Source organism: Vidua chalybeata, chromosome 16, assembly GCF_026979565.1.
Source record: "Vidua chalybeata isolate OUT-0048 chromosome 16, bVidCha1 merged haplotype, whole genome shotgun sequence".
NCBI lineage: Eukaryota > Metazoa > Chordata > Aves > Passeriformes > Viduidae > Vidua > Vidua chalybeata.
In genome coordinates, this window is record NC_071545.1 from 1,425,667 (window position 1) to 1,452,243 (window position 26,577).

General features: G+C 48.1%; 1 protein-coding gene across 1 annotated transcript in view; it reads right to left on the reverse strand.

Moving 5' to 3' along the window:
- SEC14L5 (SEC14 like lipid binding 5) overlaps positions 1 to 24,674 on the reverse strand; it is a 34,474-nt gene extending 9,800 nt beyond the window's left edge. The window contains exons 1-8 of the mRNA XM_053957310.1: positions 24,603 to 24,674; positions 10,489 to 10,638; positions 10,250 to 10,381; positions 8,016 to 8,144; positions 7,180 to 7,390; positions 5,447 to 5,559; positions 675 to 864; positions 298 to 386 (exon numbers count right to left, since the gene is read on the reverse strand). Coding sequence (XP_053813285.1) covers positions 298 to 386; positions 675 to 864; positions 5,447 to 5,559; positions 7,180 to 7,390; positions 8,016 to 8,144; positions 10,250 to 10,381; positions 10,489 to 10,638; positions 24,603 to 24,665 — 1,077 coding nt within the window. The 5' untranslated portion in view covers positions 24,666 to 24,674. The remainder of the gene's footprint in view (positions 1 to 297; positions 387 to 674; positions 865 to 5,446; positions 5,560 to 7,179; positions 7,391 to 8,015; positions 8,145 to 10,249; positions 10,382 to 10,488; positions 10,639 to 24,602) is intronic.
- Positions 24,675 to 26,577: the final 1,903 nt, after the last annotated feature.

Consider the following 26,577-nt stretch of genomic DNA (forward strand, 5'->3'; position numbering starts at 1 on the left):
AAAAGATACAGAAAGCAGAGGACAGGGAGGGATGGGATATTGGGAAGGAATTGTTCCCTGGCAGGGTGGGCAGGCCCTGGCACAGGGCCCCTGGATCCCTGGAAGTGTCCAAGGCCAGGCTGGACGGGGCTTGGAGCATCCTGGGATAGTGGAAGGTGTCCCTGCCCGAGACAAGGGGTGGGGTGAGATGAGCTTTAAGGTCCCTTCCCACCCAAACCATTCCAGGATTTTGATGCACCATGACAAGACTTCCCAACACCCTGAGGGGAACAGGTGACACACAAAGGCACAGCTCACATGTCGCAGCAGGGATTCCTCTCCCAGGGCCTTCACCAAACCCTTGGTGTCCATCTGGCCGAGGCGGAGGATGTAGAGCGGCCGCCCATCTTCAAAACAAAGGGGTTAGAGAGGGCAGCACCTTAGTCTCCCAGGCTATCACTCTCATACCTTTTTTAAAAGCTACATTAAATTTCTGAAAAGGATAAAAATCACTGCCAAAAGCAACCTGTTCAGAGAAATTGCTTTGCACTGACTATCTGTGCAGAGGAAATACACTTAGAGGGAAGCAGAGTGGCACTCACAGGCACTGAACTGCTTTGTTAACTTTAAAAACGTCAATACAGCTTTCCTCAACATCCCAGGCCACGGGTGAGGTGCCAGGACCAGCTCCTCACCTTTATCCTGGTAGTGCCACCCCCCAGTGTAGTACTCCTGCAGCAGGGCTGGGGGTCTCCAGGACTGCAGGATGAAATCCACCTGGTACTGCTTGCGCCAGGCCAGCGACTGGCACAGCATCTCCCGCGCTTTGTCGATGTTGAAGTCGCGGGCGCGCAGGAACCGCAGGATGTGCTCATCCTTGGGGATCTGCCAGGAGAGAAAGCCCCAGGATCAGCACTGGAATGTTCCATTTGGCCTGCAGAGGAGGCTGCACAGTTGACACCATTGTTCAATCTTTAAAATGAAGACAGCAAACATTAAACTTCTCTTCTGCCTCCCTCCCTCCATAGCTAACCCAGCTGGAAGCAGCAGAGGGTGCCAGCAGCACAAAAGCAGGGACCAGGTCACTGACTGTGAGAAGCCCTTCCCCAGTGCAATTCTCAGGAGCCCCAGCAAACTCCGGGCTGGCTGTTGTTTCCCTTGGCTGGTTATCCACAAGGACCTCCAAAATACTGTAAGAAAGTCAGGAAGCTGCAAGTTCACCTGCCCAGGGCCAATCAGCCCAAGATGGCAACAGGTAACAAACAGCCACAGGTAACACACTGACCACACCAGGCACTGGAGGGGAAACACAACTGTGCAGTCTGAATGATGCCACCAGTACCAATTCCAGTTCTTGTGCAGGCCCTGCTGCTGGTGTTTGAACAGGAAAGCTCTTGAGTGCTTCCAAAGACTTCTCTGCCCCATTATACCACAATATCTCTTGATCCAAATCAACCTAAACTACAACACACCATCTCCCAATCACCCACCCCAGCACTAGCACTAATCCTAACATCATAGGCACAAAAGCTTTCCAAAGCAAGTCTGCAGAATGGCTTATTCCAACCTCCTTCCAGATCTGCCATATTCTCTTCAGCTGGAGAATCAAAGAAAGCTTGGCAGGAATGCCAAGCAGCAGGAATTAACAACAAACCTGATGGATTCCACAGAAGTGCCAAATGTGACTAAGAGCCTGTCAGCTGCAAATCCAACTGGATTAAAGCTGCATGTGCTGCTGGATTCCCAGTCCCTCACTCCAACTTCTCCAAAAGTGCTTGGCCTCATTCTCTACAAGTTTCCATAAAAAATTCCAGCTCTGTGGAGCAGGGATAGTCTCTTTCAGAGTATCCCTATTGTGCTAGCACAACCCAAGCACTCCCAGCCCTGCTGGGACACAAACCCCCATGTTCAGGAGTCAAAGCTCCTTTGTTTGTCCACTGCCATGCCCAGGGAAACAGAAAGCTGGGTAGAAAGCAAGGCTGGCAGCTGTGTCAGGAGGGAGCAATCTTGGATTCACAAGCAAAGGATGGTAACTACTGACTCACCTAAAGAAGGGGCAGAGTTCAGGCAGTCTAAACCAATCCTAAAGCACCTTAGGAGTAGGGGGGAGATTAACACTGGTTCTAACACTACATCTGTGTGTCCTGGAAAGGAGAGGGCAGCCTTCCCAAAGATGATCTCAGGAGTATTTAGAGGAATTCAGTATGACATCAAGTTTAAAGCCAGCAGAGTGTTCATCAGATAATTCAGGCTTGTGTTCCTGCTGCTCAGAGGCAGCTGTCACTCATCAGACCCAGCCCAGACACCCACAACAGCTCCTGGATCTCTGCAGGAGAGGGAATGGCTGGTGGAAGGTTTGATACTTCTCCTGTTTCAAACCTCCCCTGTGCACAGCTTCAGGCAAGAGTCAAATCCAGCACTTCTGTTTGCTGTTTGGACCAAAGGCAGGAAGCTCCAAGAAGACTTATTTCACAGCAGAATTAGTCTTTTATCCTTGTCCAACCAAAGCAGTAACTCCCACATGCAAGAAAACAAAGGTTTAATTTCAGCCTGCTTTTGTATTCCCTGGTAAAACTGCTGCACTCTTCTGCATGGTGCAAAGCCTTGAACAGAGCTTTAAGTTGCTGCAAACAACCATTTACAGTTTGTTCCTTCAACTCTTCAGATTTTTTAAGCAACAACATATCTGATTGTAAAGGTAACATCTGCTTTGGAAGGAATAGGGAAAGGATAGTGAAATAGGACAGAGGACAAAAATAAGAAGGGCCATTTTCCAAGAAACAGGAGATCTATTTTTTGATAATTTCTGACAGAGGAATAAGGCCATCTCTGCTCTGAATTAAAAGAACAGATTGTCACAGCAAGGTAAGAGCCTCTCCAGGGACAATCCCAGCCTTGCAGGATAAGCTCCTGATTTTGGTCTGCTCTGTCAGGGAATCGGAAGAGGCAGCTGAGCAGGCAGGGGGTTCAATTTGAAGTTTCAGTAGCCAGCACCTCCCTTCCTGTGTGCCCACATCCTCCTGGGGACAAGGCCCAGCAAGGCCACCCAAAGTCCTGAGACAACTCTACTGTCCCCCGAACTCAGGATTCAGCGGCTCCCAGCACAGCACAGGGGACAAGTGCTGCCACTCCCTGCCCAGCTCCAGGCACCCAAGGGGCAGCTGTTCCATATTTTGCTTATGTGCTCTCACTTTTTCCTTCTCCAGCTTGATTCCCCAGCCTCTGACATGGAGGGGGAAAATCAACCTGTGTGTTGATACTTTTCAACCTAAACAAATGTTCAGGTGGTGCCTGTTCCAGCTGAAAGCAAGATCCTTGCAAGTCACACCAGGGACATCCCTCTCTTTGGGATGTCCTCCCATCCAGGAGCCACTACGTGAGATATCTCCTACCCCAATGGAGCCCACACCACTTCACTGTTCAGGTCTCCATGAAAAGCCTCCTGTCCTCTCTCAGAGCACAGTCACACCTGGGGACTGATCCCTGCCTGTCCAGTGCCTCTCATCTGACTGGAGGCTGGATCATAGGCAGACACAGATCAAAAGCAGTTTCCAGCAGAGCCCCTTTTCCTGGTGAAGCTGTTCCTGCTCACACAGCTCACTCACCACCCCTGGCTGGCTGGGAGCCCAGCCCCAGCTCCTTCCTCAGGGGCAGAGCATCACAGTGACACAAGAGCAGCTGCCAGGGAGGTGTCACAGCCCTTCAAGGGGCCCTTTGCTACATCAGGTGTGTGTATATGTGCAATACATTATATATCATACAGATACTCCTGTAGTCTCTACCTGCCCCCAGCAGCTCCCACCCTTCTGGTCCAAGTTATCCAACCTGCTGTTGATACCACTGTACACCAGTGGCCTTGGCCAGCTCTGGCAGATGTTTGGGGTGGGAATTTATCAGCTCCTACAATTCAACAGCACTGTTGGTGTCTGGAGCTTATCAGCTGCTGGGAGCCTCTCACACTGCCCCAACACCTCCTGATCTCTTCAGACTGAGGTTTGCTGGGAGCTGTTTCTTCATCCACATTCCTGGGTGCCAACAAAACTCACGTGCCTGCTCGCACACAAGGGAACTTCAGGAGTTCAACAGCAGCAGAACAATAGCACTAAATCTTTGTTACATTTTATTTCTACAGAGGTGATTCATATTCACTTTTCCAAGAAAAAAAAAAGCATTCTAAATCATGTTCAGACTCCCTTTACACAGATGAAACATGCTCAGCTCTGAGACATACAGCACAGCATGCAGGACTGGCAAAGCTCCTTGTAAGCAGCAGAGTCTTTGGAAAGGCCAGGTAAAGAAAAAAGAATGAAAATCTTCCCAAAGCCAGGAATGCAGAGCATCTCACCTAACCCATCCTGACTGAGCTGATTCCTTCTAAGCCAGGAAGCTTTTACTGTTGAAACTTCATCCAGCTATTCTTTGCTTCCAAGTAAGATCACTTGCTCCTCTTCCTAAGCACCCTTTATCTGCTCAGCCCACCCAACTACTCTCTCTTGTGCTATGCTCAGTCCTTCTTTCCTTCCCTCCTAATCCCCCTCCATGAGGAAATCTGGAGTTAAACCCCTTTTGAGGCATTCAAGCTGTTCTAGGCCCTTTCTTTTCCCAGCCATATATCAGTTACCGTGCTGGTCTGAGAGAGACTTTCCTTTAACCAAAAGGAGCCCGGGTAGCTTCTGGACATTCCAGCAGAGCAGACACACCTGTCCCTCAGTGCCCATGCTGCTTCTCAGGGAAAATATCAGAGAACCATGGAATTTCCTTGAGCAGGAAGGGACTCACAAGGATTATCCAGTCCAACCTCGACCCTGCACAGACCTCCCCCCCCCACAACAAACCCACCCTGTGCCTGAGTATTGTCCAAGCACTCCTGGAGCTCTGGCAGCCTCAGGTTTGTGCCCATTCCCTGTGGAGCCTGGGCAGTGCCCAGCACCCTCTGGGGGAAGAACCTTTCCTGATCTCCAACCTAAACCTGCCCTGATACAGTTCCAGCTGTTTCCTTTCCCTGGTCACAGAGCAGAGATTGGAGCTGCTCCTCAGGAGGAGCTGCAGCCCTGGTGAGCTCTGTGCTTCATCTCCTCCAGCTGAACAGACCAAGTGCCCTCAGCTGCTCCTCCCATGGCTTCCCCTTGAGACCCTTTCCCACCCTCATGTTCCTGCTTGGAACACTTTCTGACAGCTTTAGATCCTTCTGATATCCTGATATCTGATATTCTGATACTCCTGGCGTCCAGGATTAGAGGTGAGGTCACTCCAGCACAGGGCAGAGCAGGACAGTGCCTGCAGGGCACAGTGACCCTTTGGGCTGCCAGGGCTGACTCATGGTCAGCTCGACATCGACCAGGATCTCCAGGTCCCTTCCTGTGGTGTCACACTCCAGCCTCTCACTACCAAGTGTGTTTGTGCATCCAGGGTTCTCCATCCCAGCTGGGGATCCCCCCAGATGCCCCTCAGTGCCTGTCCTACCCACCTTTCCCTTGTGGGTCTCCTGGAGCCACTGGCGCAGGCGGATCAGGCAGCTCTCCTGCATCGGGGTGAGCTGGCCCAGGTAGCGCTCGATGTAATCAGCATCCAGTTTGTCAGCTGCAGGAAGGAAACAGCTCAGAGCAGACTGGCACAGCCAGCAGGGAGGGGAGCAGGTGTGTCTACACATTGGGTTCCCTATGATTTACAAGGGACTTGCTCAGAAGCCTCATCCCAGCAGCCTGGGGGAGGAAGGGAAGGGAGACAGGGATGGAAGGACACTCTCCTGGTGACTGGGGCATGAGGCCACAGGCTGTATCACAGCTGGATCACTCCTCCTGTCTCTGGGAACACCAATGTTCCATTCAGCCCTGAATTGCTCCAGAAGGAGCTTTTAAAAATCTATCATGAGCTCTGGCACTCAGCTCACCAACCACTCCAAGACTTGGGCACTTCCATCTCCACGTGCCCTAAATTTCATGCACAACTGCAGTGACTAGTGGCTTGCTGGAAAACCAAGCCATTATTCTACCCAGGGACACCAGAGACTAAGGGAGAACAACAGCACATTTCTGACAGCCAGGAAGGATTTTGGCAGGAGGAAAACTCCTGTGCACACCAAGCAGCTCAATGCTTCTCCAGCTCAGAGACAAAGGACAAGGGGTTGGTGACTGCCAGCACTGAGGGACAGAGGGATGTGCCTGCACCAAGGGACAGAGGGATGTGTCACCCAGGGCTGGCAGCTGCTAGCCAGCAGAACAGGGCAGCTGGGGGGAGCAGCCCAGGCAGCAGCTGGGCTGGAAGACACAGGGAGCAGGGCTGGGGACAGAGCTGGCTCTTTGTCAGGCACAAGGCTCTCAGTGGATGCCACCACCTACAGAAGGAGGCCTGTTCACCCACAGGATAAGTGAGAAATTGCATTTGGAAGTGAGACATGCCATGGAACCCCCAGAGCTAGCAAGGTGGGGAGCAGGCCCAGGGAAGCTAATCCTGTCCTGAATAGGAATATGGACAGAAAAATAAGGGCTATTCTTCCTCTTCTGCTGGCTGGGACCTGCCACTCTGAGGTCAACATTAATCTCAAACATTTCTCCTAGCAGCTTGTCAGTAGATTCCCATCTTTTTCCAGAAAAGTTCCCAGAGAATGTCAGGTGAGAGCAGAACTACTGATATTTCCGAATTCCAGGCTTTTTGGCTAGTTCCACTCAGCAAAACAAGTGCTGCCTTTCCTTCTCAGGAATGACAACAACTGTTTCTATTACAACAGCTCTGGATTCAAAGGTCCCTGCTATTTCTTTTTGCCAGATAAGTACTTTATTTAGTCTAGAAAATATCATCAGACCAACACACAGAAAGATAAAGTTTGTTTCAGGCATTTTGTGGGAAAAATGCATTAGGAGACATTCCTCAAATTCGTCTTGGTCTGATACAGGGCCAAAAACTATCCAAACCTGTCCTCAATAATATTAATTTTGGAACAGATAAAATATTTAATTCCAGCATACTGAAGACCTTAAAGGGCTGATCAAACCTAATTTTTTTTCTGAGCTCCAAAACATACTGCTTGCACAGCTTTTTTGTTCTAGGGGAAAAAAAAGTTTCATTGTTTATTTTTCTTGAAAAAAGAAAAGAGCTTTCCCTCCTCCTCCTCCCCCACACTCCAGATGAAAAACCTGATGCCAAGAGAAATTAAAATAAGCTCCTTGGTCAGTGCTACTGACCGAGTGCTGCAGTGCCTACCGTCAGGGCTGGCAGGCTCTGGGGGCGGGCAGGGGCTGGCAGCCGGCTCCCTGCTGGTGCCAGCAGCCCCAGAATCCAGCAGGATGTCACCGGGGGCCCGCCCCACCGCCGGGGCTCGCTCTTCCTTCGCCGCGGGAGGGCTCCAGCGTGGGATGAACGTGATCCCTTGGGAGATCAGCTCCTTCAGGTAGTGCTCGATCACCTCCTTGCCCTGAAGGGGAAAACTCTCATTAGGAGAAAGCCTCCTCCAGAGCCAGCAAGGCACTGGAGTTTCCTCAGGACAGATGATGAATGCTGCTAAGGATAAACATAGGGGAAATCTCTCCTTCCATCCCCATGATCCTGTCAAAAAACCTCCAGTATCAAAGCCCCCTGTGAATGATGAATTACACTAATGGCCAGGCAAATCCCAGTTATGGATGCAGCTGCCTTTCTAACACTTTTACCCCATCCTCCTGCTCCCAAACCCAATTAGCTGCCCTGTTCCTCTGCAGCCCAGAGGCACTGACCCAAGCCCAAGCTCTGGAGATGCAGGGCATGATTTTCACCCGGAACTTTCCCTTCCTGCACAAGAAGAGTGTCCTCAGTGTCCAGCAGCCCTGCACTCACAGCACCCAGTGCCGTGCTCCTCTGGCACAGCCGGCTCCATCTCTGCACAGCCACATTCCAGCCAGCTCTGTTCTGTTCTGTGCTCTTTGCACATCGGCTTTGCCTTCCTTGGCCCAACTGAGGGATTTCAGAGCCGTAAGCAAGGGCACAAAACTACACTGGGTCTGCTTACAGAAAGGCAAATAGAGGGCCTGGGGTGTTCAGGCAGCCAGGGAAGCCCACCTTACCCGTTTGATGTTGGAGGTGTACTGCTTCATGGCAATTTTTTCCACAGTGCTTTCAAAGCCAAAGAAGGATTTGATGTCGAGAGAGGCTGACTGCTCAAAGCAGGTCCACTCCTCGTTCTCAGGGTGAACCTGCAGCCAGGGAACACACAGGAGGGATGGTGGCAGATGGCTCATGGCACTGGCACCACACTGGCTGTTCAACCTCCACAGCTACAGAGAGGGGCAGAGGAGGCACTGCCAGACCTGGAGTGACCAGCCAGGTTCATTCCCGTTGTGAGAACCCTTTGTGAACTGGACATCCAGACTTTTGCTAGCCCAACATTCTTCACATGCACAAGGAAATCAAGATGTAAACCCATCCCTGCCTGAACTGTTGTAGTAAAAGCTGTACAAAAATAGCAGTGGAACTGCCCACTTCAAGCCATCATGTCAAGGTCTCCTTATGGAAAGACAGGGATGGCCTTGTGGAACACGCAATTAAAACTCCTACACCTGAAAAGAAGAAAAATGCAAACCAGGTTTCTTTTTTAGTTTTGGATGGGAGACTTAGCCTTCTCCCCAAAACACTGGGGACATGGCAGAGCAGGGAGTTTCCCCATTCTTCAGCTCAACACACACCTTTCCCTTATTTCCTCTCTGTTGCTCTATATATGGTAGAATCCTTCCCTCTTTTAAACTTAACCTTTCCCGAGAAGGCTCTGCCTTCTCTCTGCAGGTGCTGCTGTTCACAAACTGACACGAAATAAAAACAACTCCAGCCCCCACACAAAGATACCATAAAAGACAAATTCCCTGGAGAGATATTAAGTAACTGCAGGAGCAGGATCATATTTCTCCAAGTTGCCTCAGAGAACACTGCAGAAAAGGAAAGATGAGAATAAACCTGCTTCCGGTGCACTCTGGCAGGGAAAAGGGAACTGGTAAAAATAGAGCAGGGAACCATCTTAAGGATGCAGCCAGCAGCTCCCACCCTGTTCCCCTCAAAGCCCAGATGCTGACGTTTCCTTCCTAAGGACACAGCCAAAATCAGCAAGTGTAACAATCTCAGAGTTGACCTGGGAGCATTTCAGACCTGTCAGTGCCTTTGATGATGATGGAAGTTTAATTTACAGCATTTTTTAGGATGTTTTTAGGCAGTTTTTAGGAAGCTTCATTGCAGCCACCAAGGGACCTCTGACCCAGGAACACCCTCACCATCCAAAATGTTCACAGCTTTTCCACTCCTCCTCTTGCCTGAAGCTCCTCACAGCCTCCTTACTCCCAAGAAACTGAGCTGCTGTCCAGCTGCCAAAAGGGCAGGTAAGTAACAGGAGCTGGACATTTGTGTAAGGAGCAACAAGCAGGATCTGATTGCTTCCAGAAACAGCTGAGCTATTTCATGGTGACTGGGTCCTCAGAGCACCATTGCAGTGAACAGCACAGAAACAGCCACAGAGACAGACCAGGCCACAAATAAGGCTCAAGTCCTTTCTCCAAGTCTTTAGAGCATGAAAATAATGACAAACAAAGTGCTAAAACTTTTACTTATTTGTTGGCAAAATAAATGGCAGACTTCACTCAGGCCCTTATAATAAAGAATACTAAGGGTTTAATTCTAGATTTCCAGATTTATAGACATGCCTAAGCTCTAGATGTTTTTGTTAGCCTGAATTTCAACCAAAAAGAAACTGAGGGAATACCAGCAGTTCTGTTTTCCACTTTCACTCCAAGCAGGGAATCACAATCAACCTGAAGAAGTTTCTCAAGCCTTATGAAATCACAGAATGGTTTGGATGGACACACAGAATCACTAGGTTGGAAGAGACCTTTAAGATCATTGAGACCTTAAAGTCCACCTTGTTCCACCCCCTGCCATGGGCAGGGACACCTTCCATCATCCTAGGTTGCTCCAAGTGCCGCCCAACCTGACCTTGGACATTTCCAGGGATCCAGGGGCAGCCACAGCTTCTCTGGGCACCCTGTGCCAGGGCCTCCTCACCCTCACAAAGAAGAATTCCTTCCCAATGTCCAATTTGTCTGTGGGAAGCCATCCCTCCTGGTCTTGTCTCTCCAGGCCCTTCATCCAAAGCAACTGAACAATCCCACACCCAGGACCCAACAGCCTTTCCAGCCCCAGAGTCTCTAATCCCAGCCCAGCGCTGCAGGGGTGCTCAAACCCATTCAGGCACCTTCCCCCTGTGTGTGAGTGCACAGTTCCCCCCTCCCAGCACAGACAGCCCCAGCAGGGCTCTCACTGAGTAGCTGCAGGTCTCCCTGACCACCACCCGGTTGGCAAAGGTCTCGTTGTGGGCTTCGATGCGGAGCGTTCTCTCTCTCCAGTTCACTGTGTTCTTCTGGATGAAGAAGACATACTCCACCCCTGCAATCTGAAGAGGAGGGGGAAACACAGAGAGACAAGAGTAACTTTAGGAGCCTTTGTCTATCTGAGCCAGCCAACAGAATGCAGCCTCTCTGCTCCCAAGGTTCCACCTGCCTTCTTCAGCAGCCTGGGAGCATCCACATTCAGCTTGCAGCTTCGCTCAATGACATGGATGGCTCCATCCTCACTCCTGGATTCGTGCAGGATTTCACTCCCCAGGAAGACTGGGATCTCTGGGCATGTAGGAAAGCGTTTCTCATAGGCCTAGAAGAGAAAATAAAGTAAACTTCAGCTTCTGGGTAAATCAGTTTTAACTCTTTCTGAATTAATTCATTCCCTTACAGTGAAAGTCCAACAAAACCTAAGGCCCCTGAACCCTGGAGTTGGCCCCAGTTTTCTCAGAGATGAAGTTAAAGCAGAGTAGGTACAAGCAGGGACAGCACCACGTCAGTCACCAGCCAAGCACATCCTAACATAACTTTTCCTTCACACGTGAAGTAGAAACAGAATTCTGTTGTTGAAAAATACTAGGAAGGGAATCATCACTTCAACATCAGGAAGCTCCTAACTAGCAAAAGCAAACAGAGCTCTGCTGATTTCTGCTGGCTAAAGACTTAGATATTATAATCTCTGTGTCAATACTGTCTGTATGAAGCCTTAAAATGTGATGTGTCAAACAGTTCTTGTTGCCCTAAACTATCAAGAGTAAGACCACCAATTATTGGCTACTCACTTTGCCTCAATTTATCCCTTTCTAAAACAACTCTGTCCTGGCTCTGAAATCTTCCCTGTTCTCTTAGCACATCCCTCTGAAAAGCCCTTTCTCCAAAGCTTCTTTAGCAGCTCAGGCAGAAATCCAGTCTTCCCTGGCACTTACAGTGAAGCTAACTTGCATGAACAGTACCTACTGCTGCTGCTCCTTCCCTAACTTCATCTCTTACTATAGTCTAAGATGTTTGCAGGATGGAATGTTTTCCTTGGATTTCTGTAAAACCTCTTGCATGTTGTGTTGCTGTTGAAAATATGTGGTAGCTGCACAAGCTGCCCAGAATTCCAGTGCAGCTGTTCCAGGAAGAGAACCTGTGCTCTCCTTCCACTGGACTCTCAGAGCTCCACATTTCCATCGTAACATGCTTCTGCCATCGTTCCAAGGCAATTCCTCTAGGAACTGCTGTCATCTTCCCATCTTCCAGAAGACACCACCATTTTATACAGCACAGAAAAATAAAAATGTTCATGAGTTCTCTGCCCCAAAAGCAATCATTGATGTGCTGATGCTGGAGCTGGGCTGTGCTGTCAGCTCCCCGTTAGCACAGCCATGCACAGCCTGGATGCCCCTGCACAGATTCATGTCCCTGCTCCCAAAATAGCCCAGGCACTTAAGGACACATTCCATATCTCCTGCTCCTGGACCTCTGGACGGGAAAGGAGCTATTTCAGATTATCATGTTGCTCCAGTATCAGGAGGGAAGTGCAGGCAGCTGCCAGCTGGAGTCCTGGCCAGAACAGAGCACGCAGGTTTGAAACTCTGCTCTCCCAGTTCCTCAGCAATATCCTGCTTGCTTTGCCACACTTCTCAGAGAACCTTCCTCCTGTTCTTCTACCTGTGCTTTTCACTCCTCATCACAGGAATAACAAAACCAGTTTAGATAAATCCAAAATTCCCATGGTAAGTGTCTGTTTCCAACACAGATCCACCTGGCTCCAGCCAAGAGAAGCACACTCGCTGCTTTAAGCAGCTTAATTTGTTAGGATGGGAGTTCATGGATCTGTGTCAGGCATTGCCACAGGACACTCTCAGCCATCCCCTCCTGGTGCCCTTTGCTCCAGGGCCACCAGGCAGGAGGGCTGCACACCTCAGTCACTGCTCTCCTCTCTGCACTTGCCAGCCCATTTATCTGCTAAGGCAGAGTCAACACTTCCTATTTGTGCTTCCATCTGCCCTCTCCCAACCCTCCAGACTCCAAACCACCACCCAGGGCTATCCTGAGGCCAAAGCCTTCACCTTGCTGGTCTCTTCTGTTCCAGCACATACAAAATGTATCTCTTCAGGCCATCCATTCTAAGTTGCTGGAGTCCTGAGTGGTTGGGCAGCGCATGCTGAGAACACCTTCAGAGGCCACTGGGATACCAGAATATTTAGCAAATGGTTTTGAGCAGTTTGTCCCATGACACTCTGTACACATGCCCTTAACACACTTTCAAGAAGTGTCACTGAAAGCCCTTCCCTGAGAGAAGGCTGCCCCAATTAACTCCACAGCAAGGGTGGACAGCTTGATAGGACAATGGGAAAGGGTCTTAAACTAAAACAGGACACACTTAAATCAGATGTTAGGAAGAAATTGTTCCCTGTGAGGGTGTTGAGGGCCTGGCACAGGGCACCCAGAGAAGCTGTGGCAGCCCCTGGATCCCTGGAAATGTCCGAGGTCAGGCTGGACAGGGCTTGGAGCGGCCTAGGACAGCAAAATGTGTCCTGCCCATGGCAAGGGGGTGGGACTGGATGGGCTTTTAGGGTCTCTTCCCACCCAAATTATTCTGTGATTCTGCTCTTTCAGGGGTGCAGCCATGCCAGGAACATTTGAGGGAGTGTCCAGACAAACAAGAGCTGTTCTAGGGGGACCAGGATCCTCCAAAGGCCTCACTTGAACAGCTTCACCTGTAAGTGTCCCCTCACCACAGAGAGACCACAAGAGCCAGTCTGAAACCACCACTGAATCCAGGTGCCTGTGGCTCCCATCTGAAGGTAAACCACTGGATCTAAAATCCCAGCTGCTTCTTTCTCCACTAAGTATGGACTCGATCCAGCTGGAAACAGGCTCCCTAATAAACTGTGATCCAGCAAAACTAAGACCAGGACTAAGAGAGCAGCCACTTTTTCAGTCAACTAAACAACATCTGGAGCAGGAAGAGAGGCCAGGGCAGAGGCACATGGCAGTGCACAGCCTGGTGATATAACTGTGACACGAGCCCAAACACATTGCCTAAATAGGGGGAACAGTGCCATATTTGACAAAGAATCCATATCCACATCGATATTAAGTCCTTTGCTAATCTTCTTTGCACAACAGCTCTAAAAATACAGCAGGGAAGATGCCTGAGATCACATGAAGGACAGCTGAAGCCCCACGCTGCAGACACAGCAAAGCTGTTCCCAGAGCACCCAAAATTTCCATCCCTGCAGACTGAGCTGAGCAGGAGAGCAACCCATTTCTGCACCCAGCAGAATCCTCTTAATCAAAATCATCCTCTCTATGCAACAGCCCATTGCTGCAACAGGGAAACTGAGAGAGGTTATAAAGACAGAGAAATACTTGATTTTTTCCAAGCCATCACAAGGCTGTTATGTCTCCTCTTCTGGGATTCTGCAGAGTCCAAGGTGGAAACAGAACATCCCAGAGAAATGAAAGGCACAGAGTATTTAGTATTAATTGTTTTAATGCTTTGGCTGCCTGCACTTGCTCTTTCAGCTCCTTCCTGCAGGAATTCTGCACTGGGCAGGATATAGGAACTAGGATTTGTCTCTCCCTTCTGTGCCTCTCCTTTCCCAGAAGGAACAACAGCAGTGTTTAACAGTGTGTGTTAAACTGTGGGTCTGCACTTCAGACTGACACTGGGATGACTAAAGTTTCCAACAGAATCAGATATATATCAAAAATATATATAATAAAATTCATGGTGCCATGAAGCCACTTCCTCCCTTCCTCTAAACCCCACTGGGATTAGCACCTCATACCCAAACCAACCATTCCACAAGGGGTGCTGGCTCAGGCCCACCAGTGTCCTCCCCTAAATCAAGTTGGTTTTCCCCAGATTTCTGGCCAAAGATTTGTTGCAAAAATCAGTGTTTTTATTGTAGTAGACTGTGACCAACAGTTCAAAGAGTTTAAATCTCTGCAGCCCTGAAACTGGAATTACACATTAAATTTCACAAGAGGGCAAGACAGAGGAACCCAGAATCTGTTTGAACTTGTCAAGATCTTTTGCTTAGAACTATAACCAATTATTTTTGGGTGCATCTAAATGTAAAAAAAAAAAAAAAAAAAAAAAAAAAAAGCATTTAGATACAGTTCATTGGAATGAAAAAAAAATCAACAAAGAAGAAAAGAAGAAATTAAATGAAAAAAACACAAGTGAAACAATTTCTAGCTGAAAAGTTAAAACATGCAGGAAAGTCAAAGATCTCAAAGGTTCAATAGTGTCAGATTTTCCTTTCACACTGAAGAGAGCCCAAACTAGGATAAGGATATTTCCAGCTGGCTACAGTGACCTCTGCATCCCAACAAAGACCCCTTTTAATGCCACTTAAGCTGACAAATGATTAATTACAAGGAGCAATCATTAACAGTGATATGGCTGACTGTGAAACCAGCAGAGTGATCTGACCAAGCTTTTGCCCTGTGATCTCCTGGGAAATACACCCAAGTGGTTTTACCTGCTCTGGTAAATATCCATCCCAAATGGATTATGGACCAACACCGAAAAGTGAAAATCAGCTTGTGAGAAGAGAGCTTGAGAACAATGCAAGAAGCCATGCTTGGAAGTGTTCTGAACTGTACAAACTCTCAGTAACCAGTACGAACCCCACATCTGTGACAAGACAGTACTCCAAAGGTCAGCCAGATAGATGCCAAACAAGAACAAATTATACAAAACCACAAGTGTCAAACCCCAAAAGTGACATTCTAAAGCCTCACAGCCACAGAGAAAAGAGGAAATTACCTTCCTTTACACTCCCCCTGACTCCACCTGCTCAGCCCCTTCCCCTGCAGAGCAGGGCCCTCTGCAAGCCCTGCACATTCCCAGCTTCGGGGTGTCAGAGATCCTGACAGTGCCAGAGTGCTCCTGCCTCCACTTTAGGAGCTGTGTCACTGCTGTTCCTGCAGGAGCCACAGGACATGGCCAGCAGGCAGCATCTTTCTAACAGCTACTCCTGTTTCTCCTTGGCAGGGTTTTCTAGGAAGTGACCTTGAAATCAATTTACACCACAGAGACCTCAGGAATGCACAACAACAGGGACGTGTAACCACTGAATTACTGCAGGAAACAAAACACCTCAGCAGCCAAACCCCCTGCACACCTCGAGGTAGCTCCCTCCAGCCTGCTGGGTCCTGAGTGGTTTCTTCCAGAGGCAGCTTCTGTGAGATGGGATCTCCAAGAGTACAAAAGCTGTTGGGGGGGAAACTGCATTGTGTGGAGCACAAAGAAACTTAATTGTGACGCACCTGATGTAGACAGAATTTATGGTCAATATTACACGAATATGTGACAAGGAGAAGACTTCATCCTCATGCTAAAACACTTCAAATTTTCATGATCAGATAATGGTTAAATCTGTATTAATTAATGAGATTCCTCAAGGTCATGTTACAGCCATGTGCAGGTTGCCAGGAAAAAGGAACCCCTGTGTTCAGAAGAAGGGAAGTGAGGAGGAGGTACAATACCAGGCTTTGAGCTGAAGATGCCCAGATCATCATCCCTTTGAAAAGAGATGATGAGAAGCAAGATGAAGACACTTCATCACTTTTAAGTAGGAAGTGGATGCATTCGGAGCAGCTTTTGAGCGGCTCTAATGATACATAAATATTCCTTTGCAGATTCAGGCCTTCTAGGAAAAAGGAATTTCATCCTGTAGTTCCTCCCACTGCTTGGTTTCAGTGCTGAAGGGAACCACAGAGTCTGCACACACCAGACACAATAATCCATGTGCTTTGAACAGATCAGATACCAGCTTCCCAGTAGCCACAAAGTAAGATAAAATATACAAGGAACAATGTGGGAGGGACAAAATTTATATTTAGGGTAGAGAAAGACACTGATTCAGGGAAAAGAGAATTTCCTTTCAAGGAGGTGCAGAGTATGCACAACAAAAGTGTTTGGGGCCCAAGGGAAAAAAAGAAACACTTCTGTTGGCCAGAGGAAAAAGATTTGCCAACAAGAAGTGCATGGGACAACAGCACCCAGGCTACAAACATTGACCCAGTGTTATCTCTGCCTGGACTACAGCCAATAATTTGCCTCATTCCTTCAGATTTTGGTGAAAGAAACAATTCAGGGAGCAGAAGCATCTATTGCAATACAGGCACAACTGAGGGCCACAGCAAACCTCCTAAACCCAGGCCCTGCACTGCAGCTGCACAAAGGCCTCCCAGGAAGCCACCAACGTGCCTGACCTGTCTGAGAAAGAACAATATCCCATTCAAGCTGTCCTGCTGCAGCCTTCTCTCCTCTGCTGGGAGAAGGAACTCTGTGTGGAGCAGTTGGGGTCACCAACAGCACAAGGCTTTGGCCTTTACAAAAAACTGTGGAAGTGACACCTTATCCAGGAACCACTGCTTGTCACAGCCCAGTGTGGAAAGAGAGAAACCAAAATGGGAAGGCAAGGAAGCAGAGATCTGGTGTGAGTAACACCTGAAAGAGCAAAACACAGCAGTCAAGTGTCACATCACACATTTACTGCTTGATGATTCACCCCAAAATCAAACAGGCTGGCTCACAAACTAATGGCTACTCAGAAGGACACTCTGCCATTGCCAGAAGCTGCTGTGAGGATTTATACAAACTGGCCATGATTCAGGGTCAGACTTGGGAAGGCCACTTTGCTTATCAATTAAAACAATCCCATACTGGTTGAGATGTAAGGATTAATTATGATTCTAAATTTTACCAATTCTTTTAGTCCCTACTGAAGAGTTTGTAATTCATCTTCTGCACCTACACATTCAGTAGAGAAGGGTCTTTTGGTCACTACTGAAAGACGAGAAAAAGGTGGTACAGCAGAGCTGGAGGTGTCTCCTTGTGCTGTGCCTCTGAACTGGAGCTCCCTTCAGAGCTCAGCCATCCCTGCACCAGCCAGATTAAGCTTGAGACACAACCCTTCCTTCAAGGAAATAACCTCCATGCTGCAGCTGGAGAAGGTGAGTAAACCTGTACAGACCCTTGGAATTAGTGTAAACCCTCTCCAGCCCACACATGGTGCCAGCACCATCCTGCCCAGCAAATGGAGTCTGAGCAGTGGCAAAGCTCTCAGAGACCGCTATCATCCCCACAAAACACACTGAGGGCGACTGCAGATGTTGCCAACAGTTCTTCCATCAGTTCCTCCCAGAAAGCAGCTCTTCCATCATCCAGCAGCTGTGACAAACAGCACTCACCAAACACTTTCTGCTCATTTGAGGGGAAACATCCCACACCACGGTCCCAGGAGAAATGTCAGCTCTTTCCCAGCTATTGCTCACTCTCAACCTGCTTCATGCCAAAGGAGGAGGTGGCAGGGCCTGGGGCTGAGCCCCCAGTGCAGAGCCAGCCCAGCTGACACACAGAGCATCACTCCCAGGCTCCTGGTGCCAAATGCTGCTCAGCAGATGAGGGGATATTTTTAGTGTATCTTGACAGCAGAGTTTCAAGCCTTCAAGTCACACTGAAGCATCATGTCTTGAGTCAACACTAGATTATCTCTAAGTGCATAAAATGTTAACCCAGTAGCTTCTGGCAGTCACAGCAAACTCACCTTCCAAACGTGGCAAAAAGTAGGGATGAGGGAAGCTGCCTTCTTTAAAACATCTGGCACAGCCCATGGTGCAGGCAGACCATGCACATCCAAGGAGGAATTGTCAAGTTTTATATACCAAACAATCTATAATCAATAAAAATCTGAAACATATATCCATAACAATCAATAACAAACAAAACAGATCATGTTTTGCAGGGATTTCTTAACTTCTTAAGTGCTTAGGTTATTATCAAGACATTTCATGTCACGTGTGGCATGGGCTGACCACCAAAGAACACCTGTTTTGAAGCATTTTTCCCCCTTGCACATTGATTCTCTCTCCATCTCCAGGGCCCTGCTACCCAGCAATACCATTTCAGGCAGTACCTAAAAACTGTGCCAACTGCATCACAGCAGCTGCAAAGGAGCTCCCAAGCACTGGACACACTGCAAAGCTCTTCCCTGTGCCACCTGCAGCCACCCAAAGAGAGGGCAGCAGGATCCTCTCCCCTGGCACTCCTGCAGCTACTGCACTGAGAGCTCCACTCCAACTGCCCTGGCTGCTCCACACAGCCCTCTGTGCCTTCACTGCTGCTCCTGAGGATTCCAGCTGCCAGGAACTGCTCTGTTCCCTGCAGCAAGTCCTCTCCTGGCTCCAGAGCTCACACTTGAAAGCAGAGGCTATGAGCCAGCATCAAATATTTTAGTACGATTCTAATATTTTAGTTAAGATTCTACTTTTCTTTATGAAGATGCCCCATGGCATCATTAAAACCAGGCTGTGACAATACCATAATAGTGACAACAACTTGGCGCCCCAGATGGGGCTATTCCAGCCTGTAACTACAACTTGGCATCCAGGAACCCCCCAAAGTGTCCTCTGTGGTGCATCAGTGCCATGGCACTGTAGGTGACCTGACAAACAACCTGCAGCACTTAGGAAGCAAGACAGCAGCAGCCTTTGAGGCCTGGCTAGGCTGTGAACACACACATTGAACTGTCACTCTGAACAAACCCACAGAGCTGATGTGACCTCTGCTAGACATCAGCCTGCTTGTGCATTGTACAGCTCTCACAGCACTTATCTGTTCCCAGCACACCCCGAGCTGTTTGAGTGTTAAGTAGCAAAAGGGAGCTCAGAGGTTCTGTTGCAGGAGCATCACTTCATCAGCCAGTGAAAAATCAAACCCTTTAAGACACCACAGCATTAGGGAGGAGAGCACACTCAGCACACCAGGATTTAAGCAGTCTCTTTATACATTCAGTCTGCTAAAGGCAACATGAAGAAGTCATTAAATAAAAGCTACTTAAAATCTAAAAACTTTAACACAATGCATGTTGATGCTGAAAAGGAAAATAAGTTTGAAAAAGTGTATGGAAAGCAGTCCTGGCTGTCAGGACCTGACCTCCAGCATTCAGAGTTTCTTCTCCTCCAGCTAAGCCTGACAGCCAAAACAGCAGTATAAGGAGGAGAACTCCTGTTCCTGAGGGTGAGCTCCACAAAGGGCCCACTATTTTTTCAATTAGCCTGCATCGACAAACCTCCTAACACTCGTGACACAAAAGAATGTTAGGATGGTTGTGGAATGAGTGATGCATTTGGATTTTAGTTGTCCTGGATGGTGGCTCTTGCATCTAACCCTGGGCCAGATCCTCAGCTGTCGGAAAGGAGCAAAAGCTTTGCCAGTGAGCAAACAGTGCAGAGAAGGCTGAGGAACAGCAGTGAGGACCACTGCCAAACCCAGTGAGAATCATTGGACTGCTCCTGAGAGTCAGGCACAAGAGAAAGACATCTCACACTGGGACCATGGATGTTTGCTTTTCATGGGGATGACCCTGTGTACAAGATGAGAGAGTAGAGATGATGGAGAAGGAATATTTCTGCTGCTTACTCCATGAGAAGTAAGTTTTGACTTTAAATAAACTTGCAGCATTTGTAGCCTGAATTAAACTTGTCACTCAGCTTGTTAGAACCTCTGACACTCAAACTATACTGAGCTGAAACAGAACCATCCACTGTTAATTTCCTACTTCGTCTTACCTGTGAAATAAACTGCAGATCAACTAAATGTAAAGAACATTGGAGACCTACAAATCTGGAGATGGACTTTGGATGAGGACATAGAGTGATAGGACAAAGGGGAATGATTTCACCCTGCCACAGGCCAGAGTTAGATGGGATGTTGGGGAGAAATTGTTCCCTGGGAGGTGGGGAGGCCCTGGCACAGGGTGCCCAGAGCAGCTGTGGCTGCCCCTGGATCCCTGGCAGTGTCCAAGGCCAGGTTGAACGGGGCTTGGAGCATCCTGTGATAGTGGAAGGTGTCCCTGGACATGGCAGGGGTGAGATGGGCTTTAAGGTCCCTTCAACCCAAATTGTTCTGTGATTCAAAGAACACTAAATCACCATTAAAACTAGAAGAGTCAGGGAGCTGCTTGGAAGTACAGGCCAGGGGTTCAGATGCTACAGCTTTCACTTGCAGAGCCAGGCAGGGGGCTCCTGAGCTGCCACAGGTCTGTCAGAGACTCTGAGTGATGCTGGGGATGAGAAACAGCCCCACACCAAACAGGCACCCCAGAGGAGCCACCCCCACCCAAATTCTCGCTGCAGGAGTAGAATTGCCCTGGCCTGATGAGCAGTACTGAGCCAGCACAGAGGCACACACCAAGGCTCCCCATGTGTGTGTCCAAGAGCTCAGGCTCCCAGCTGCACAGATATGTGTCAGCACATGCCATGGGCAGCACCAAGAAATGAGGTCAAGCAGAAAGCAGCACTGACTCACATCAGGCACATGTGGGGCTCCACGGCGATTTTGTTTCAAGCACAAAATACAACTGCACTAATGCTAATGCTCCTGCAAACATCCCAATGCCTGATCTTTGTTCTTTTTTCCCAAAATCATGACTTATTTTTATATAGTAGTGCAGAAAGATCCCTGTCTTGCAGCAGAAACCATAAACTGCTCTTAGCAGCGAGAGCTGAACATGAAGTGCACTGTGGCAAGAGGAGCAAATCATTGACACGTGCTGTCAGAAACTTCTCATCTGCACCACTAATGCAGCAACTGAAATTATCCATCACATACAGAAGACCCTGTAAGGTCTCTGAGGGGTTATTCCCAACCTGTAGCTTTGGGGACTTAATTCTATAAATCCCCTAAAGTGTGTGAAAATGGTCCATGTCAACTGTGAGTGTGAAGGGCTGAGGCACTACTAAAAATAACAGGAACACAACTCCCTACCACGTTCAAAGGTGAAACCCTCCAGCCACAGCTATCTCATCTAACCTAATAATTAACATTAAATATGCAGTATGTCTCTCTCTTGGCCCTTTCCTGCATGTTGGACTCTCTCACCCAAACCAAATTCTCCTCCCCAGTACATCACAGAAGGCTCACAAATATTTGCATCACTCGTATGTGGCACAGGTACCTCTCCTTCTGGATTTTTCATTCATTATAACATTTTTTTTAAATCCCTTTTAGCTTTCCAACCACAACAGAAAGAAAATGAAAAGTAAGTTTATGCTTGGGAATTTTCTTGGCTGTAAGATAAAATTAGAAGACCTGCAATGTCAAATCTACTGATCTAATTGAAGGGAAGACAAGATGAGGCCCAGAGAGGCATGGACAATCCATTGGAGGAACAGCTCCATTTAAAAGAGGACACAGACAAAAAAGATAAAATAGAAAGGAAAAACATGACAAGATAACAAAGCCTAACAGAAGTCAAGGTTCTTTTCAAGTATAAGGTATAAAGGTGTCAGGCACTGAATATGTGTTTGAAGAGCATAATACTTTTGATCCATTAATGTGAATCCAAGTTAGGAACAAAGCAGGTGGAAATGACTACAGTGACCTTGGACAGGTGTGAAAAAAACACCCTTTGCTTAAATCTGTTTTAGAAGGAAGGACAAGAAAAAAGAAAAAATTCAGAACTCCCAAATGACAAGAAAAGACTTGTTAAGCTGATTCCTTTTTACTTCCGCAGATGCACAGGACTGGAAAAGAGAGCAAGAAGAGGAATGTTCTTCCAAGGACTTGGAATACACATCAAATCTCCTGCCTGCAAATGCTCCAACCCCAGCTGCAGGAGCATTAGCAAACAGCAGAGTGTAAATCCAGAGACAATTATCCTGACACACGGTAACAAAGGTATCACCAGGAAAAGCCCCAGCTCATCCCTGGAGCACAGCCTCAGGCACACACATGGCCTCTGCACAAGTCCAAGGAGGAGAAGTCCTGTTCCTGAGGGTGGGCTCCACAAGGGGCCCACCTGTGGACCTGTGTGAGCCAGCCCAGAAACAAGGAATTGCTTGCCAAATTTGGCTGTGACAGCCCTATTTCTCAAACTCTCCGATGTGAGCAAAGTACACCCAACTGTTTTCTAGGGTCCAAACACTGGAGATTCTGAGGGAAAAATACTTTTCCCAACTTACTTCGTATGTTCTGTTCAGGCTGTGTTGTGAGGGATGATCTTCCCCAATGAGGAATTAAGCACAAGTGTATCAGGCTGAAGGGTGCCCAGAGATCTGTAAAACATGGGGGTGTCTTTGGGTCACCCCTGTGACCTCTGCTTTCCTACCACAGCCTGAGACGTCAGCACTCCAAAGGTTCCCACACAGCATTTGAGGGGAAAAGATGAAAGCAGCTGAATCTCAGTGCTGAGGAAGCTGCTGTCAGATTTATGGTGAAGGAGATTAACAGCAATGCCACGTGCTGAGGAGCAAAACAGCTTCACCGTACTCCCACTCTTCCCTGCACAACTTCCAGCAACTGACAGCTGGTACCTGACAGCTCTGCGAGATCCGTGAGATCCGCGCTGCCTCCACACGAGCGGGAGCCTCCGTCTGAACGCGGCAGCAGTGGCAGCCAACTCTGCATCCAGCTCAGCCTGCAGCACAAGACTGAAATGCTGCTTTACAACAGCAGATCCCGCTGGGAGCACAGGATTTTCATGGCGGGGTGGGGGAGGGCTAAGGGGTCTGTATTCAGCTCTCTACTCCACAGCACAGTCTGCAGGGTGACCCTGGAAAAGGAACTTGTTCATGAGAAAGAGGACTAACAACTTTGCTAAGATTTGCTAAACAACTAAAGGATGACATTTACAGCCCCAGCCCTCACTCTCAGGGAATTTTAAACTCTGTTAAAAACTGAAAGCAAATAAAATTAAACCATTTCAAAATTAAGCCTACCAGCCTTTAGGCATGTGCTAACAAGTTTATAAAGGATTTGTCTCAAGGCAACTCTCAATTGGCAGGCAATTGACTGAGGAGCATCTGGTGGTAGCTTTATCCTGCTAATAGAGACAACAGGAATGTGGAGAGGTGTGCATGGAGCAAAGGCTCCCAGGATCTTCATCACAGGTACTGGTGTTTTATTCTCACACAGGATGCACTGAGAGAGCAAAGACCACAGCCAGGAAAGCTTCACTGCCACAATCATCAGCCCCAGACTGGTCAGGGCAATTCTGTGGCGCGTTCTGTGGTTTAGCTGTGAACAGACATGGCAAATCTGGGTAAGACTGGGGAAAAACGGGGTGGATTTGGGAGGGAGCTGCTCAACTGTCAGCAAAAGCAGTGCTCATGTGGATGATCAGAGAGCAAAGTGAACAGCAACCAGTCTCAGCTGCTGCTACCTTTGGGGGTCCCCTGTTCACAATGAGGAACAAACTGATGCCCCCAGTTTTAACTGCTGAAATAAAAGATTCAAGGCTGTTTTGGATAAAACAAATCTTAAGGCATTTCTCAGAAATCTTGAAGAGGCCACATTGTCAAGAGGAACTCAATAGAGACTCTCCCTTCCATTCATGCGAATCACATCAGCTGTCTGCAACAGCTGCAGCTTTCCATCCTCTTTCTGGGTTCCCATAAACTAAAGGAACTGGGAACAGGCAATGGAGGAAGCAGCAGGCTAAAAGTGGCAAACACCAAGCCAAATCCCTTCAGCTGACTGAAATGCTGAGCAGATTACAAAACAAAACCTTGCAAGATTCCATAAGCAAGCTCCTCTAACAACACCCAAATGCTGCCCTTGAAATGCAGCAGCAAATCTTTGAGAAGGGTATTTGATTCACACCTAACTGTGACAAAGTCCAGAATATTGCAAAGAAACTCTGCCTAAAGCAGCTCCCATGGTCAACATCAGCCTTCTGCATCCCCAGTGAATGAACTTCAATGATAGCCCTCAAGCCCCTTGCAGAAATCACAAGATTTGGAGAGAGGTCTCCTGACAGTTCAATCACAGAGTGGATGGGGAAGAACAATACAAAAGACTTTTTCCAAAGATTTCCAGCCTTTAACCAAATCAAAAAGCTCAGTATTATCCAGAATCCAGTTGTAGATACATCCATACTACAGTGCTGACTGGGATCACATCTGGACAGATTTTGAACTGAGTGGCATTTGGTGATATAGCAAAGAAGGTATCTGGCCACAAACCGACCCTGCCTAACAATGTCAGGTTTTTTTTCTTTCCATGTCAAAGAATAATTACATAAGGTTGGATTTTCTTGTTTGCTTGTTTTTTTTTTTTTTGTTTGTTTGTTTTTTCCCTTCTAACAACTAAGCTGCCATTTTTAATGCTGAGATATTGATCCTTATTTTTCTTGGAAAATTAGAGGAGGGGAGCTGAGGCTCTGTTCCTGCAGTAGGACTGTCACAGACATCCAGCCAAACCCACAGTCCCCCACCTCCCACTGGCCCTCAGCAGCTGGAGCAGGGAAAGTGCTGAGTGTTACTCACTGCCATGACGAGCTCAAAAGGGTATTTGTAGACTCGAACTGGGGACTGGTATTTCTGCACCATTTTTACCACACACCTGTAATAGAGAGAAATCGGAACATTTTAGATCCCCCACGCCAAGCAGCGAATACATTCTAGGCAATTTTTACAGATCTTACTAGAAGTTGTAGCTCTTTCTTACAAATAGAGAGGGGATTTATTAGGTAGAATATCTTGCCTAGTAAGTGGTAGAGACAGAAGCAAGTCTCTGCAGTCCCAGTCCAGAGCTGTGCCCAGCATGCTGTGCTGCTTGCCAGCACTACTGCAATAAATTCAACTTGGACCTCCAACAAAACTCACAATAATTAAAGCACAGCACAGAGATATAAAGCCAGAATGAATTATACTCTGGAGAAGGAGTCTGTCTTAGGAGCCTTACAGAGCCTACATCGCAATTCTTCCCCCTATCCCCCTTCCCTACATTATATCTGTAATAATTAGGGCAAAATCTTTCTCATTGAAAGCTTCCACAGCTTTCCATACCTCCGTGTTTTAAATGCTTTTGTGCACAAAGTAGGATTCAGTTGTTTTAGCTCACTGAAAGGAAGGAAAAGGAAGCAGCATGCTGGAAGAACATGCTCAGTGCTAAGCTGGCAATCACATCCCACTGCCTGGATGCCCACTGTTCCAGCTCAACTGAGGCAAGAACTGCAGGGAACAGGAACAATCCCGTCCTCAGCGTTTCCCTGCTCCCAGCCACCTCTCACTGTCCTCATCGGGATTCCTCCCTCAGACTCTCCTGCCCGGGTTTTAACTCTCAAACATGCATCAGTAACCAGCATCTCAAGGGAAGTACACAAATCATTATAAAAAGCATTATTAGGTTGCTTTCTGCAATTCCTTTAGGAATTCCTTTGTACTGCTCCTGCCAATACCATCCATGAACATCAGGACACAAAAGGCTGGATGGCTGGTTGGAGGCACTGTGCTCATTCCACCCCACTCAAATTCCACTGCTGAGCAGACACAGCCCTCGGCAACATGACGCAGTGTAGCGCTGAACTCAACAGTCAGAGCACTCAGACAACTTACCCCTGACATTTTCAGCCCAAAACTAGAGGTGAAATATGAATAGATAATAGATTCTCCCTCAAAAATTGCTGCAAAATGCCATCACACTGTAAAATCTATGCAAGGGCGAGGGAAAAAGGACTTGAAAAGTTTGAGTACCTGAGAATGAGGGATTTTTGGAGAAATAGGGCCCAGTGATCAGACAATTCCTCTGCAGAGGATCATATTACCTAAGCAGCAAAAGTCAGGGCTCGCTGGATCTCTCAGTCCCACTGGTGCTAAAAGCCAGTCCATGCCAAGCCAGTCAATGGAGAGAGAACCTCCCAGCAGAGCATCCAACCCAGAGTGCAGCAGGAGGAGCAGCACAAGCACATCCCAGGAAGCCCGGGTGCTATCAGGTATCAGATACCCGAGCCAAGAGGCACAGGACAGGGCACCTTGGAACATGACCTGTAACATGATTAGGCTGGGCAGGGACCCTCCCCGTGAGCACAAATAGAGCGGGAGAAGCCTCGTCCAGCACATTTACCTGGGATCTTGCTTATTCTGACCTCACCTCCTACACCAGGAATTCCTGCACCTCTGCAGGAGAAGGTCAGAAACCTCCACAGCAGGAAGGCTCAAGACAGACCAGTCTAGAATCACCCACAGAGGCACCAGAAACAGAACAGTGGGATGGCACAAGCTGTAGCTCAGCAGCCTTAATTGTGCTGCCTGGACAGACCCGCTGCTCCTGGCAGCTGCTGGACCCGACTGCCACAGGTTTATTGCCTCTGTGCTCCTCCAGCTGAGGGAAGGCTGGAGAAAAGAGCCAGTGACTAGTGCACCCACAGAAAGCTTTAGAAAAATGACAGCTGATAACTCACACCTGCCCTAGAAATCTTTCATACCTCGTCAGAGTACAGTGGCAGCAGACCTTCTATGC